At 47.4% G+C, this 15,720-nt stretch overlaps 1 protein-coding gene across 4 annotated transcripts in view; it reads left to right on the top strand.

The window, feature by feature from the left end:
- Window positions 1-15,720, top strand: part of PKNOX2 (PBX/knotted 1 homeobox 2) — a 66,142-nt gene that overhangs the window by 41,084 nt on the left and 9,338 nt on the right. For 3 of the 4 annotated variants that reach the window (NM_001398296.1, NM_204226.2, XM_015297935.4), the window contains 4 exons: window positions 2,911-3,019; window positions 7,396-7,532; window positions 11,392-11,563; window positions 13,971-14,159. In NM_001398296.1, coding sequence (NP_001385225.1) covers window positions 2,936-3,019; window positions 7,396-7,532; window positions 11,392-11,563; window positions 13,971-14,159 — 582 coding nt within the window. In that variant the 5' untranslated portion in view covers window positions 2,911-2,935. Of the gene's footprint in view, window positions 1-334; window positions 870-2,910; window positions 3,020-7,395; window positions 7,533-11,391; window positions 11,564-13,970; window positions 14,160-15,720 lie in introns of all 4 variants that reach the window. The other variant, NM_001398297.1, reaches the window with a different exon arrangement.

Below are 15,720 nucleotides of genomic sequence, written 5' to 3'. Positions count from 1 at the left end.
ATTAGAGGGTTGCTTTCGTAGCTCGTGAAAACCTAATGTTCATCTGCAGCTGGAAACTTTTGCTCTCGGGGAAATGGGCACATCTCAGTAAAAACAGACGGTCGGGGATACGGTGGGCAGAAATGCTGCATGTGGGACTGAGGGATTCGCTCCTGATTCACTTCACGGGCAAGCAGAGGGATGCTGTCACCCACAGAGAGTGAAGCTGTCCTGGCCAGCGTTTCACAGCAAGATATATTGTCCTCTGGAGGTGCAGCTCCCTTCCCGTGCGCCGTATTTCTTCATTTTAACTTATATATGTGCGTGTAATGAATGCGTATATCATAAACATCAGCGTGCAGGAGCCCTCTGTGGAGACAGCAGTGCTGAGCTCTGGCAGCCCGCTGTGAGCAGAGCGAGACCAGCGCCGTCCTCGTGTGAGGAAACACCCTTTGGAAGGCTGAAATCCCCTCCTGTGGCAGATCCACACTCCCAACCGCCTCAAATAATCGTGCGACGTCAGGAGGAAAATGGGAAATGCATGAAAACCTGTCTGCATGGCTTCCACGTGGAATCCTGGGTTATCCACCACGCGCTGCGAGGAGAAGCTGTTGAATTAGCTGGGAAAAATGATCCCCATTTTCCACTGGTTTGGAAGCAGCAGCTGCAGCTTGCAAAGCCAACATTAATGTCATCTGCACAAAATGGTGACGTGGAGTCCAACGCGGTGATTTTTTGGCATGCAGGGTTACTTCCAATGCAGTTTCACAGCAGTTTTGCTAATCGTGCAGGTCAGAGATTATTTCCCCTTTGCCTCCAGGATGGCGGTGACTGCTGCTGACACTTGGATTTTTGTAACGTTTTGAAGCATCGGTGACCACCCTGAAAAGGTGACTTCTCAACTCATTCTAATTGCATTAATTTAAAGGGGAGATAAGAGATGGCTGGCGAAAAGCAGCCTATAAATCTTTCCGGGCTGCGACTCCTTTAGGTCGGCACGAGCTCTTTGGGAAATACGTTTCCAACTTAATGGCAACGTTACAGAGAAATGAAATAATTTTTATTTCATAAGGAAATTTAGGATACTTTGATCTCAGGTTGCTGCCAAAACCCCTTCCGGAAATGAAAGGAGCATTTATCAGTTTTATTGCTCAGAAGTTCTCGGCGGTGTGCGATGCCCTGGCAGCAGGCTGACTCCTCCTGCCCTCGTCAGCTCCCGGCCCCGAAAATTCACCGTCTGCCCAAGGTGGGATCACTGATCTGAGCTGCTCTGCAAGGGGCCGTTGCTCTGCACACCCTCCTCTTTCTCCTTCTGGATGCCTGTAGCCAAGGGTGCACCGGTTTAAAAGCATCTAAGGGAGAAAATAATGACCAAAACATAAGAGCTAGTACCTAAGATAGCAGCGTTTGGACCTTGGCTGCTCTTGGAAGAAGCGCAGTGCTGGCGATAAATCCCCGGGGCTGCAGGGCAGTGCTGACAGCTCCGCACCGCACGGGGATCCGCAGCCGCTCCCGCAGCGTCCCCACATAAACACAGCGCTGTCGGCGACGGCTGCCTCCCATTTTTATCCCTTCTTACATTTGGCCATAAGTCCGCTTCTCCAAACAAATCAACACCCGTGAGCCTCAAAGAACTGCTTGATGTGGCAAGCAGGTTAGGCGGTACTCAGCAATTAAATGGGCTCTGGACTGCCACCTTCTGGGAATACATTGGGCTACAAAGCCTGCACCCTGCAGCTCCCCACTGCTTGCTGACGATAGGCTTGCTGCTGGCACGGACAGTAGATGCCAGGTGGGGATTTTGCCCCCAAATAGCCCTCTGTGGGGTTTTTCCTATTTTTTCCACCTCCTGCCGAGTTTCTGGACTGTCGGGACGCTGAGCTCTTTGCTTTTTCCAGCTGCAGCTGTTTCTGGTGAGGTTTCCCCCGTGGGCTTCATTGTCGCCCCTCGAGGATGGGGCTGCCTGTGTGCCCGCAGGGCAGGTTTTAACACCTGACCCCACAGATTCTAAGCTGCCAGTTCACTCGGGAGCAGATAATTTTATTAGAGTAAAAAAAGATAAAAGCATCATTTCAGGAGTTGGAGTTGATGATCCTCATGGGCCCTTTCCAACTCAGGAGCTTCTGTGGTTTTATGATTTTAATCCCATAAATGCCGTCTTCAGGAGGTCTGCGTCACGCACTGACCCCACTCTGCATTCTCAATGCACTGCATTTTGGGTGTGCTCTCTTAATAAGCTATTCAAGGGACGTGCAAAGCGTGTGAAAAGTAATCCTATATTATTATGTCTGTAAACAAATGTGTATAAATGTGTATTACTATTTCTCACATTTATTCACTCAAAACAATAAGGACGATTGATGCTGATCCCACGCAGACAGCGCTCAGCATTCTGCAGCAGCACAGTGCCCTCGTGCCTGTGGTGCCTGGTGGGCCCTGCGGGGCCCAAAGTCTCATGGAGAAGCACAGAATACTGCAAATCTTCCCCCTGACAACTGCAGGGAGTGGTCTGAAGACCCCGAGCCCACCTCATCGTTGCTGTTCCTCTGCCGTGGGTGAGGACGTTTCCTCCCGCAGGTTGCAGGAGGAAGCAGAGCCCTGCGTGCACCAGGCTTCGTATGGGGGAAAGTGTAAGAAGCTCCACCCGTGGCAGCCCATGGCTGCAGCAGCACCGCTCTCACCTGTGGCCCTCATCACTTTTCCCTGAGTGCATTTCTCATCCAAAATCAGAAATCTCAGATAACTCAAATTAAGGGTCAACAAATCGTTTTGGGTTTCCCACAGGGAGAGCGCTGTGTGCTCACATGAGGAATGTCACCTCTCCTTTCCTTTCCTTCTCTCCTTTTTATTTTTTTTTTTCCCTTCTGGGGAAGAAAAGCCCTTTTTCAGGGTGTTTTTCCCCCAAATCCAGCAGCCTTTCCCTGCCCGCAGGTTCTCAATGTGACTCCTGCCCAGGATGCACCATGTCTCCCCGGCGCCGGCTCTGACGATGATGGCCACCCAGACGGTGCCCCCTCCTCCCTACCAAGACAGCCCACAGGTGAGTGTCCCCCAGCACCCTCATCCCCCCTCCAGAACTCTCCCTGACCCCCAACTCAACACACCTCCCCATGCATTATTCACTCTGCTTTGCTCAGCACAAACTCTTTGTTCCAGAAACTGACAAAAATTGAAGCTGCTCTGATGGTTTGCTCCCTGTGTTTGGTTGGATTTTTTTGTTCTGCTCAGTTTTTATTCATGTTGGGGTTGCAGGGTTTTCCTGGAGATGTGTTTGGGGTGCAGTGGACGCTCCAATCTGGCCTCCTGCTGCAACGTGGGCTCTGCAGTGAGGTGGCTTTGGAGACAACTTGAATGGCGTTTTGATTGATTTTATGGCATTTTTGGCAAGCCATCGCAGGGAAAAAGAGACTTCATCTACAGTGTTGCTCCAAGGAGTCAAATAACCTCCTTTCCAAGCATCATTACAGAGTTAGTTATTGTAAGAAAAGGAATTTGGTCCAAGAGAAACTCAGCCAGCGCACCCCAATGTGCTGGATGTGGGGATTTGGGCTCTGGTGTGTTGGGTTTTGGGGATGGCCCTCCCCCTCGCAGCCTCTTCCAAGCTTTTGGGGGGCAAATCTGTATGTCTGATTTGGTCTGCAGAGACTGAATGTGGATGATCCAGATGTAGCACTGAACTGGTGCCGTGTTTAAGGCGGCTTTTATAGGGCTTATATGGAAAAATGTGAATTTTTCCCCCATTTTGTGCTTTCTTCAAAGCGCAACCCTGCTGCCTTTCTCCACCATTTGCATCCCTGTGCGGCTGCAAAAGCACAGAATACCCCCCAGGAAAAAAAATAGAGACCATTCCCTGCAAGGAAAATAAATACATTGCTGCTTAGCCGTGACTTCTGTGCTCCCCCGAAGCCACCCGGGCCTCCTTTCAGCTCGTCTCCTTCGGTGGGAAAAGGTCACTTTTGCAAATGATGCCTCGGTGGGGCTTTTATGGCTCCTCCAACTTCTGTGTCATCATTTGCTCGCTCCGCTGCTCCGCTCAGGGCTTTTTTTTTTTTTTCCCCACTTTTTCCTTTTTTTCTTAGTGCCTCCCTGTCGAAACACAGCGCCTTTCTCGCTTACGCAGCAGGGAGCTGGGACGCCGATTTAGTCCTAATGGGCAATTTAAGGGACTTTTAAAATAGCCCAGCTTTTCCATGGCATCCTACAGAGACATACCCTATACCTTTCCCTGTCCCTTCTGCGCCCTCGTTTTCATTCAGAACATAGCATTGGGGGATCTTTGGGGCCGTTGCCACCCAAACCCTGTCTTTCTCATCCTTTCCAAGGGGATGCTTGTGTGTTTTTCCTTCATTTTAGGGGGAATGCTGCAGCAAAAAGCACTTTGTTTTGTGTTTGTTATTTTTTGTTGTTTGTTATTTTTTTTTTCTGAATGCTGTGGCTGCTGTGAGCTTTTCACCTGAAAATGGAGGGAGTCGGTATTTCTAGCTTTCAGAAAAGCAAATTGCATGTTTATTCCTCTCCCCAAAGATACGGCAGAGATGGGGAGGTCAGTGTTAAATAGGAAAACAAGTTGAACCATCAATTACAAGACCTACAACTGACACTGCAAAGCTCCCCATCATCAAGGGGACCATCCTGGGGAGAAAAATGGTAAAAAAGGGGTTTGGGGGAGCTTTGCATTAATATCGTTACTGCAGAGGCCATGCAAGCAATCAACCTCACTGTCAGAAATGTGCAAAAATGAAGCAGAAGTGGTGGGAAAAGCTGCCTTACGAGGGAAAAAATGCTGTAATAATCTCCTGGTTCTGCTACCAGCACGTAACGGTGTAATTGAGACCAAGCATGATCGCTGAGCAACTCTACCTGTTGGAAATTAGGAGTCTGCATAGAAATCCATGTGTTTTCCATAATAAATTAAAGGAAAGAAAACAGCAGAAAGTCGTCTGCCGTTTAACTGTCAAAGTTGGACAAATATAGTTAGAAAAATACACTCTCATTTTAGCACAGGAGCTGATTTGAAAATAAGCCTGCCCCCAGAAACCATTTTTAAAATGGTGTTGCATTTGTCACGGACAAATTCAGAACCTCTGCAGCTGTTGCAGGTTAAAAATTGAGTGGAGATGTCAATTTTTCGATAGGATCAGTGAGTGCCTCTCCTGGTGTCCTCGGCGTAGTTCTGGGCTTGGAACCTGCATAAATGGCACATGGATTTCATGCCAAGGCACTGAGAGATGTCCCTGTGAATAGGATCGCGTGCAGCAGGCTGCCCTGCCCTGAGCACCTTCGCTGGGGTTGCTCACTGGAGTTGACCTATTTGGCTGCAGTTCTCAGAAATATGGAGCAGAAGGGATTATTGCAGGTGCCAGGCGTGCTGCCACTGGCTCTGGCAACGCATTTTCATCCTAGAGAACCAAAAAGAGGATTGTAACACCAGCAGGAGTACAACCGGGAGGTGATGCGGTGCCACAAAAATCTCTTCAGCTCTCTGCACAGAGTTCAGCCCTGCCGTTACCCAGCAGTTACCATCGTACAAATGCATGGCAATTGTTGCATTTCTTCCTCTCTTATGCACGTACTGTTGGCTGTTTTCCTCCCTGCCCCGCACCCCTGTCTGTCTGCAAACACTTTGCATTGGAGCAACCTCTCCTCTTTTTTTCTGGCTTGGCACCGCCGCGCTGTTCATCAGAGGTTGCATGAGGTGCGGGATTATTTTCTTTAGTCCAAGGTGAGGTAATGGCTTCGAAACAGCCGCAGAGGAGGCTTTTCTGTGAGTAATAGCCCAATTAGTTGCAGACTCAGCTGCACGCAGCCAACTTGGCAGGATTTGGGGGCTCCGTCTGCCGACGAGGACGCAGAATGGGCTGCGATGTCCCGGTAAATGAGTGCTCAAGTGAAGAAAGGGGAAAAGGGAAAAAAAAAGCCATTTACCCCCAGAAATGTAAAGTAATTCTCAGTGGAGCTGGCAGGGAGAGGGAAGGGGAAAATGAGGAAGGAAGTGGAGGTATTTAATGGCGTGGCTGGAATGCCATACACAGTCAGTGCTTTCAATTTGGATTGGGATAAAAACTGGAAAAAAGCAGGGAGAAACCCCGGCTGATGGGTGATGCCCAAAACCGTCCCACAAACCCATTTATTTGGCCCTCTGGGAGTGAAAAGGGAGAAAAATGAAGTGACCCAGCCAGCTTCTGCCCTGGGAGTGTTAGAAATTAAACAGTGCCAGGTGAATTTCCAGGAGCCAAACTTTGGAGTTATGAACAATAACTGAGATTAAAAAGTGCCGTGGCAGCAGGGAAAGGTCAGGCAGGAGATATTAAAGTCAAACATCTCGAAAGCAGCGGGCGCTTTGGCACGGCTCTGTGCAGCTTTTAATCGAGGTGAGAAATCTGCTGCTCCGTGCTGAGAGTCTGAGTGCAGAGGTGAGTTGTGCTGGACACAACTGTGGGCATCTGCACGTATACACACCTCTTTATGTACACACAGAAAGTATTTAGCCAGAGACAGAGGCTTCTTTTTGCTACCCAGCTTGGGGGAGGATGGAAGATTTATGGAGGAAAACAGGCAAATGCTAATTTGTACAGAGTTTCAGAGCAAGAGCAGGTGAAACATCGGCTCAGGGAGTTCATTTTGTGCTGGGATTTTGAGTTGCAAACCGCAGGAGTTGGGGTGCTGCTGGATTTGGCCCCAGAGAGATCATGCTTCTCCCCCAGCTGTTATTCTTTTAAGTAAATCTTGTCATTTATGTCAGACCTGACTACAGCCTGGCAGTGAATCAGAGAAACGCGGAATTGTAGGGGCTAGAAATAATGCAGATTTCCCTAATGCAATCGTTAATGTTAATTGTTAATTTTAATTCTAGTTAATATGGAAATCACCCCAAAACGTTTGAGCGAGGACACACACCCTGTGCACGGACATTTTGGGGTGCTTTGGGGTGATGCTGGGAGGATGTGCAGCAATTTGCACGCGTGCTGGCAGAGCTTGGTCTCGTTTTTTAGGTGCGTTTCACTAAATGAATGTCAAGCTTTTGAAAAGCAAGGCATTCGTTAACACGGCCATTTATTGCGTACATCTCTTATGTATATTTTGCTGGCGGACTTTGCGTCCCATCGCAGCAGCCGTTTGGGCAGTGTTGGCCATTGGGACACATACACAGAAAGTTGCTTTTCTGGCTGTCTGCTCGCAGTGCTGCAGATGACTCATCGCTGGGCTCGGCACACAGAGGGCTGGCAGAAGCTGGTGTGATTCTGGGAGAAGGCAGGACGCCTGCGTGTCTGACAGCCCTACCTGCTCTGTATGAACAATGAGAGCACGAGAGGAGCGCCGCCGATCTTATCGGGGACTGCGGAGCACTTAGCAAAGAGCACCTGCAGTTCCCCCTCACATTACCCCTTTTTCTCTCCTGTTTCCCCTTCCCTTCAGATGACGGCTACAGCCCAGCAGCCCAGCAAGGCTCAGCCCGTGCACCTCTCCGCCGCGCCGGCTCCCACTGCAGCCGTACCCCCCGCAGCCGGCGACCCGCAGGCGCAGCTGGAGGCCGACAAGCGAGCCGTCTACAGGTGATGCCAGCTAATGGCCGTGTGCAGTAATTAATCCATGCAGCAGTTCATTCCTGCATTCGTTTTTCTCGTGCGTTGGGAGTACGTTGATTCGGTAATGCATCGATTAACGCATTGATGAATGCAGCAACGCACCGATACATTAATTATGGTCATGCATTGTTAACCCGCTAATATTCACATGCATTTGTTAATGCCCGGGAATGGGGGGGTTAGCATTTAGCTCCTTATAGCAGTAACAATGCACGGTGGTGGAGCTCCTTGGCCAACCTGGCACCATGGCCAGCAGCACCACACCTCTCCAGAAACACCCACAAAATCCAAATTCATCTTTTTTCTTTTTGCAAAACTGTGATTTGAGGCAGAAAAAGCACTCAGGAGGAGCAAAAACAGCCATGAACCTGAAAGGTGCAGTTTGTGCATCCATACAGTGTGTGACTGGCGGCAGCCAGACCCCTCCTGCTCCCTTATTTTTAGCTGTGCGTACAATAATACATCATACTATAATGTATTAAGTGTTGTAATAAGTAATATTATAATTATGCAAATAAGGTAATTATATAAGTAACATGTAATTATATAAGTGATATGTAATTAATGACAATACCGTAATGTATACAGTATGATATAGCAGTAATGTTGGGGGTTGGAACCAGATGATCTTTGAGATCCCTTCCAACCCAAGCCATTCTATGGTTCTATTATATGATACTGTTGTATAGTTAGGGTTAAGGCTTCATGTTAAGGAATAACCCCAGCTGATAGCCATGGCTGTGGTTTGGAGATGCCATCAGCCCCATGAAGGCTTTTGCGTGCTCCTGAGCCAAAGGCTGCAGATAGAAGTGAAGAAATTAAACTCTGTCAACTCCAAATATTCACATATTGTGCTTAATTTTGGGTACCAACTACAACTAGCTCCCAGATACGTTTTTATTTATAAAAATTCATGGAAGTAATCTTTTTTTGCTGCCTATGTGGCCTACAGGGTTCCAGTCTCATGCAAAAGCTGAATATATGGCATTTCATGTAGGATAAGTAGGCATCCTTTGATATCAAATAGAGCTTTAGCAGCTGACTGCCTGCCACCCTGTGCTGCATCCTCTGCTGTAAGCAACGCATTTTTGTTAATTTTCAGTAATTACACAAAGGCAGAAGGCATTGGCTCTGTGCACTGGTTGATGAACCTGGAGGGAAATTGCCAGGAAAATGCAACAAGAAAGATAGAAGGCTATAGGCGAGTGACCGCAAAGTCACCACTGGATTTTATGCTCTGGAGGGAGTTCTATTCCCCATTAAAATGGAGGAAAACAAGGAAAGCAATCCACTTCCTCTTTGCTGTACAACCGAGCATCATTCTGGGCATCAGCAGCGTCACTTCAGATTTTGGGCTGTCATGCACTCAGAACCACTTCTGTGCTCTCTGTGCTCTGGATTTCCTAGTGGGAAAAGTCTGTGCCTCTTTGCCAACCTGCTTTTGGAGGAAAAAAATGCATTTTGGGGCTGGGAAGAAGGCAGCAGTGAGTGTTGTGCCGCGCTGCCCTCCCCGTGCCCGCACTGCCAGCCCGCAGCAGCACCCTGCTGAATGTGCGAAATGAGGCCATTAGAGGGATTCATTTCTCTTTATTAGCCCGTGTCAAATCCTTTTTATTAGCGGCTGCCAACGACCTCTCCTGCAGGAAAATGTCAGGTTCAGCCCTTTATTTGCTCGGTGCCACCGCCGCACGAGCACTTCTCCCGCTTATTTGGAGCAGTGGCAAATGGGGTGGAAAGGCTGACCTGGGCACGCTCCAGATTCAGAGGATTGCCCCAAAAACAAAGAGTTTTTGCAAAAGCAGATTTTGCCAAACCAGATTTTTCCATCCCAAAACTCTTCTCGGTGCTGTAGGGGGGATTCTCTGCCTTTGTGACATCTGTGATGGAGGTAATCCTCCTGGACCTCATGCATCCCTGATGCCCATCCCATATTTCACATTGAGGGAGGCATCCTGATCCCCCATGCCAGAGCCCCGTGATGCCTGTCCCATTCTCCTGCGTTTAGCAGCCATGGAAAAGCTGGAAATGGAGAAAGCTGCATAATTTTTGCATGCAAAAGGAAAATAAACCAATGAACAATTGCAACAATTCAGCACCCAGCTCACGGCAGAAGCCCTAATTTCACTGCTCCTGAACACTGTGCTTCAAAAGGGCTTTGGTGATTTTCCTTAGCTTAGGGGTTTTGCATGTCCACCTTTAATTATTTTGTTTTATTTAATTATGATATTTTGGTCAAAGTATTTTTTTTATTTATATATCTTATTAATGTATCGTTTATTTTGTTTTATTTTCCTTCCAAATAAAAGCAACCCACACTGCCTCCCCATCCCACAGGCAATTCCTGAAGGTCAGTTATGAGCACAGAGGAGCACAATGATGTCAGTGGTGGCTTTAATCTGTGTTGGCACCAACAATCCTTCAAAGCAAAGAGGCCACAAAATGCATCTCCCCCCTAAAACAACCCCAACCCCTGGGGTAATTTTGCTCCCTCGTACCAGGTCGGTTCGTGCCTTTTCTTCCTAGCTGGTTTTCGAAATGGCATCTGCTGCGAGCCGTGGGTTCATAAGGCCAATAATTCACGCTGCTGCTTGGAATTTGCCGTTCATATCCCTTGGCTGAGCCCCGGCAGGGCGGCTGAAATTACGGAATGATTCCCCCCAGCCCCCACAGACTGCTTCAGCCCTGGCGAATCTTGCATTAAACTGGGATCAGGCCAGATTAGACCATAATATGCTGCAGTATTAGTGGCTGCAAATGAAGACTTAGCCCAGGGGTTTAACCCCTTCCCCTAACTGTGGCTTGGAGGAGACCCACAGGAAGCCTGGAGTGAGCCATAATCATTCCTCCTTTGGGCTAAAATTGCTTTTTTTCCCCCAAAATGTTGTATACCTGTTTATAAGAGCGGTTATCTGAAGGGGGTGCAGCAAATCCTGCTATACTGAGATAACTGGGGTACCACTGCTGTGGGGTGGGCAAAGTAATCCCATGGCAGCATTTTGCATTTCTCTCCTCAAAGTTTAAAAGCTTTATATTTTTTATGTTTTTTTATTTTTAATAGTTTTATGTTCTTAAAGTTGCACAGCCAGAGAAGCTCCCTGTGCTATCTCACAATCTTTGTGTCCTTCTTTTCCGTGTGCTTTGGGCTAACACGTATATTTGCATTTAACATTGTGTTGATTTAGAATAACTATTAAAAGGAATCCCAATTGGAATCCCAGTGGTGGATTCGCAAAAAGAAAGGCAAGCCTGTCCTTCAAGGGAAATCTCTTATTAAAAAGGAAGGGAGGTTTGGCCTACCTTCTACCTCAGAATGAACACAGATGTGCTCAAAATAGTCACAAAGAGCCATCAGGATGCAGTAGCAACCCCTAAAGCAAAAGCAAGTCGAGTCCTTGGTATAAAAGGATGTCACAGGCATGTAGAAATGCATGCCCGCCCCCATCCATCATCCCCAGCTGACCGACATTTTTGGGAGCCTCTTGGCTTGGAGCCCAGTGCAGATGTCGATTCCAGTGCCAAGGCAACCTCCTTGAAGCCAAACGCTTTTGTCCGCTGCAGAACCGTTCTGAAACAGTCAGCTCTGGAGCAGTGCTGGAAAGCGCCGTGGTGTTGAGAAACGCCACTTCTGGAGGGGAAATGGAGCATTCAGCAGTTTTAAAACTTTATTTCTTACCTGATCTAGAGGGAGCACATCCAACGTTGGCAAGAAGCTTTCATCACCAGGCTGTAGCAAGCTGGGAGGGAATGGATAGATGGTTTAGGATAAGGACAGATGAAAGGACTAAAGCAGCTGGATTAATGGGGTGGCTTACTCTGTTGTTCACAGGCACCCACTGTTCCCGCTGCTTACGCTGCTCTTTGAGAAGTGTGAGCAGGCAACCCAAGGCTCTGAGTGCATCACCTCAGCCAGCTTCGACGTCGACATTGAAAACTTTGTCCACCAGCAGGAGCAGGAGCACAAACCTTTCTTCAGTGATGACCCTGAGCTGGACAACCTGGTAGAGCATGCTGGGGCTTGGTGTAGGGGCTCTGGGGGCTGGGGTAGGGGATGAGGAATGTGTTATGGGGATCTACCAACTCAACAAGGTCTTGGGGCTGCGTTGACATTGGGCACCTTAACAGTGTTCTCCATGGAGCCTGCAAGATTTTTTTCTCCAGCACTTTCTGTGAGATCATCTCCAAGAGCAAACTCCGCCCCAAGTTTTGACTGATTTTCTCACTCATGCACCGCAGAGTCAACACATTTCTGGGAATCAGCCAAGCTTGACGAACAGTTTGTGACCCAGAACTTGTAATCTCTCCTTTTCAGTATAATGTGCAATCCCACCCACCTTCTGCCTGGCACCATCTCGGCTCATTCATGATGGGCAGCTCTTGTCCAACAAACACGGCAAAGTAAGGGCCTTTTGCAGAAGAGGAGATGCGTATCAGTGGTTTGGGCCACTTTGGGCTCTTTATGGTTCCTTCACCACTGTAAATTTCCTACCATAGCCATTGCGTGCAAAGACTCTGCTTGGGATGGAGCTTTTCTTTTGCAGAGACTTCAGGGAATAACTCCAAATCCCATCACTATTTCCAGGAAGCCTCCACACATGAGAGGTAAGTAGGTGACCATGTCCATGGCCCCATCCTGGTGCACTCACTGCCTCACAAGGAGATTTTAAGCTTGAAAAAGGAAATTTCACATGCCTGAGATGATGCAAAGACCAAAAGTCCTTCCCCAGGGAATGGTGTGGCCCCTGGGATTCACTGCAGAGGGATTTCCATCCCAGAAAAGCAGCAAAATCAGGCAATTTGCAGGCACTGAGTTTGTCTGACGACCTGGCAGAAGGAGAAAAAAGTCAAGCAATGCTCATCCAAGTGCAGAAACAAGCACTTTCCTAAAAAGCAAGAAATAATTGCAAGATTAAAATGCTGCATTTTTTTGGACTTCATTTCAGCGCTTGGAGGGGAGTTTGGAGCGATCCTCAATTCAAGACTGGCTTGGAAGTCTGTGGAAAACCACCCAAAAATTACAGGATGTGCAAAACTGTTTGCAGATTATTAAGCCCATTTTGCAACATCTTGTAGACAGGAAACAAAACTGCTCTGGGACGAATGACCAAAAAAGCAGTGTTTGGGATCGTTTCAGTGCTGGATATGCATCAGATGTTTCCCATCCAAAATCTGTTTGCATTCTCCTCTTTTTTTTTTTTTTTTTTTGGCATTTTTGTAACACCATTGATTCCCTGGAAATCAGCAATGGCAAAGTGGGGATGAAAAGGCCAGCGGCATTAGCTATCATTAGAATAAGAGTCATGTATTCCTCGCTGCCGAGATGCACATAATTAGAAATTAGAAAAAGGTCAGATCTCACCATTATCAACTCAATCAGCTGCCGAGTGCCACACAGTCAATTAATTCAGCATCTGTATTTTTTACAACCCCGCGCACGTACGCCGACGGACTGTAACTCTTTATCCGGACAGATATACGGCGCAGCGGAGCAGGGACATAAAATGAGACCCTAAGCAAATGAGCTGAGATAATTGAGAGATTTATTTTTTATACATATATGTGTCAGGTCCTCTTGCCTTTGCCCTTGAATATTGACTTTCATGGCCGTGAGCCCCTGGAGGATGCGGAGAGCTGGGGCGCGACGCCTCCACCTTGCGCTTCACCCGTGCCAAGCACGGAGGAAGGAAAATATGCAGGAAAAAAGCATAAAAAGGGGAAGTTTTCCATCCGTGCCCCATTGTTCCTGCTGTCTGCTGACCAAAATTTGCTTTCTCCATCGTGGAGCCTCCACCTGAGTTTGGCCTTGGATTTTTCAGGATGTTTCCCAACCTCGACATCTCACAGTTTGTAAAGATGACCACTAAAATTTGCAAGTTAAAAACACCCTTTGAAATGCAAAGACTCTTTGTTACATAAAACTGGATTTATTGCCCCGGAGTGAATAGCTGAAATTTTATATATTATGCAAGATTTCAAACAGCGGCTGTAAAACTTAAGGTTTCAGCTCGGCAAGAGGAATGTTTCATGTGTAAATTTTTTAACATTTATGGGGTACGTTTTAATGAGGCCCAGGCTTTGCACCAGCAACAGCTTACGGCAGTGCTGCAGCCCCATAATCTTGTTAGAGAAAGTGGCCTCTGGAGGATAACCAAACACGTCGCTACATCAGGGCTCTGCCTCAGAATTTTCTGGGAGAAATTCCCATGAAAGCAGCAGTGATTTTTGTGAATTTCACCCCTTGGGATCGCAGTGAAAGCACGGGTGCGGAGGGAAAAGGGTGGTGGTGCAGAGGGGTGGATTCTGGAGTGGATTTGGGGTGAGAATATCGATTCTGGGGGCTTTTTTTTTCTTCTTTTTTCAGTTTGTTGAGAATGGGAATGCTTTTAACTCTGCTTTTGATGCGTGCAGATGGTGAAGGCAATCCAGGTGCTGCGCATCCACCTCCTGGAGCTGGAGAAGGTCAACGAATTGTGCAAGGACTTTTGCAACCGCTACATCACCTGCCTCAAAACCAAGATGCACAGTGACAACCTACTCAGGAACGACCTGGGGGGCCCCTACTCCCCCAACCCCTCCTCCATCAGCCTCCACCCTCAGGTAATGTCTTAACATTGCCTGCAGTCACCATCCTCGCACCTTGGCCAGCGTGCAAGGCACGCAAGGTTGAGGAATGGTTCTGCATGTCCTGTGATCTCTGGGAAATTCAATGAAATCCATCCCAAATTGAGGAAAATGTGAAAAAAGGAATGTAAGAATGCCAGGATCCACCCCTTCCCAGCCCTCATTTAAGGGCTGGCAGTGGAGGTGAGGGGATCATGCTGGAGGTCCTTGCATACCTGAGGCCTCTGAAGGGTAAACAACTTCTTTCTTTTATTTTTGTGCCCTCGGCTGTTGTATTTGGGCATATCCTCACTGCAGCCTAGGGCCTTGCTGCTCTGCTGTTGTTGCTATGCTTCCTATTGTTTTACAGTCCCAATGTGTCATCTTCATTTCAAAGCAGGTCAACAGATCTCAGGTCTCAAACGACTGTTTTTGGTTGCTCTGCTCTAGCACATCCTGCAGTCCACCACCAGCATGACCGAGGTTCACACTGTGATTTGTTTTTGTGTACTTCACATTCTCGCCTGTAAAAGGAAACGTTTGGTGCCTCAAGCACTGCAGATATCCAGAAAGTTCAGCCATTTCAGTTCATATTTTGGCACTGAGTTGCACCTTGGTCTCTTTTTGGAGAAAAACAGGGGATTTCATTTTAGTGTTTGGAAGAAAAATCAGGTGTCCTTTAGGGATTTGTTTCTCTCTGGTAATGTGCTGCTTGGCTTTTTTTGGTGGGAAAATGAAACTCAGGATTGCACAATCCGCCCTGAAATAACTGCAGCCAACACACAATTAGTCAAAGATTCACCGAGCACCTCTTGGCACTATTCCCCAATGGGAGGTGGATGCCAGGGGCTCCTTATGGTGTTTCAGGGCATTTTTAAGGTGGTGGAAAGGAGAAAAAAGACGTCATTTGTAGCTGCTTAGCTCCAAGCGCTGCACAGTTCAAAACTCCTGGCATTGCACTTGGGGCTGCCTTCTTTCCCCAGCACAAGGAGGGAAAACATGGAAAAAAAGTTGTATTTCTTATTTGGGTTTCCTGAAAGCACCAAACCACTTAATCATTGATCTAAAAAAAACAGCCTCTCTCTATTTTCTAATAATCTCTAGAAATGGACTTATTATCCCTTTGCTACTTTATGGAAGCATTCCTTATGATCAAAATTAGCAAGACACTTGCATAAAAGAGAACAATAATTGCTCAACGAGCATCTCGTTTGTAATTTATTAGTTTCTATTATTGTGCGTTGCCACGGCAACAGCTCGCATCCCGGGTGATGAGAGAGATGTTAGATATGAGCCGACGAAGCTCCTGGTCCCAGCAAATGGAGGTGCACGTTTTTATCAGTAATTTTCATGAAAATAATAAGTGAGGGAGTTAATGAGATGGAAAGCCGTCCTGTGGCTATTGTGATTTTTTTCCCTCTTTTTTTTTTTTTAAGTGTTGATCTAATTAGAATGCATCAGTCAGGAGAAGTAATGAGGATTTAGCATCTCACAAAGAGGTGGGGATCGTATCAGAAAATTAGCACAAGTCTTTGGAAAATAATCAGGCCAGTGGTGG

The sequence above is a fragment of the Gallus gallus genome, chromosome 24, assembly GCF_016699485.2.
Source record: "Gallus gallus isolate bGalGal1 chromosome 24, bGalGal1.mat.broiler.GRCg7b, whole genome shotgun sequence".
Taxonomy (NCBI): Eukaryota; Metazoa; Chordata; class Aves; order Galliformes; family Phasianidae; genus Gallus; species Gallus gallus.
This window is presented reverse-complemented; position numbering and strand designations above follow the sequence as displayed.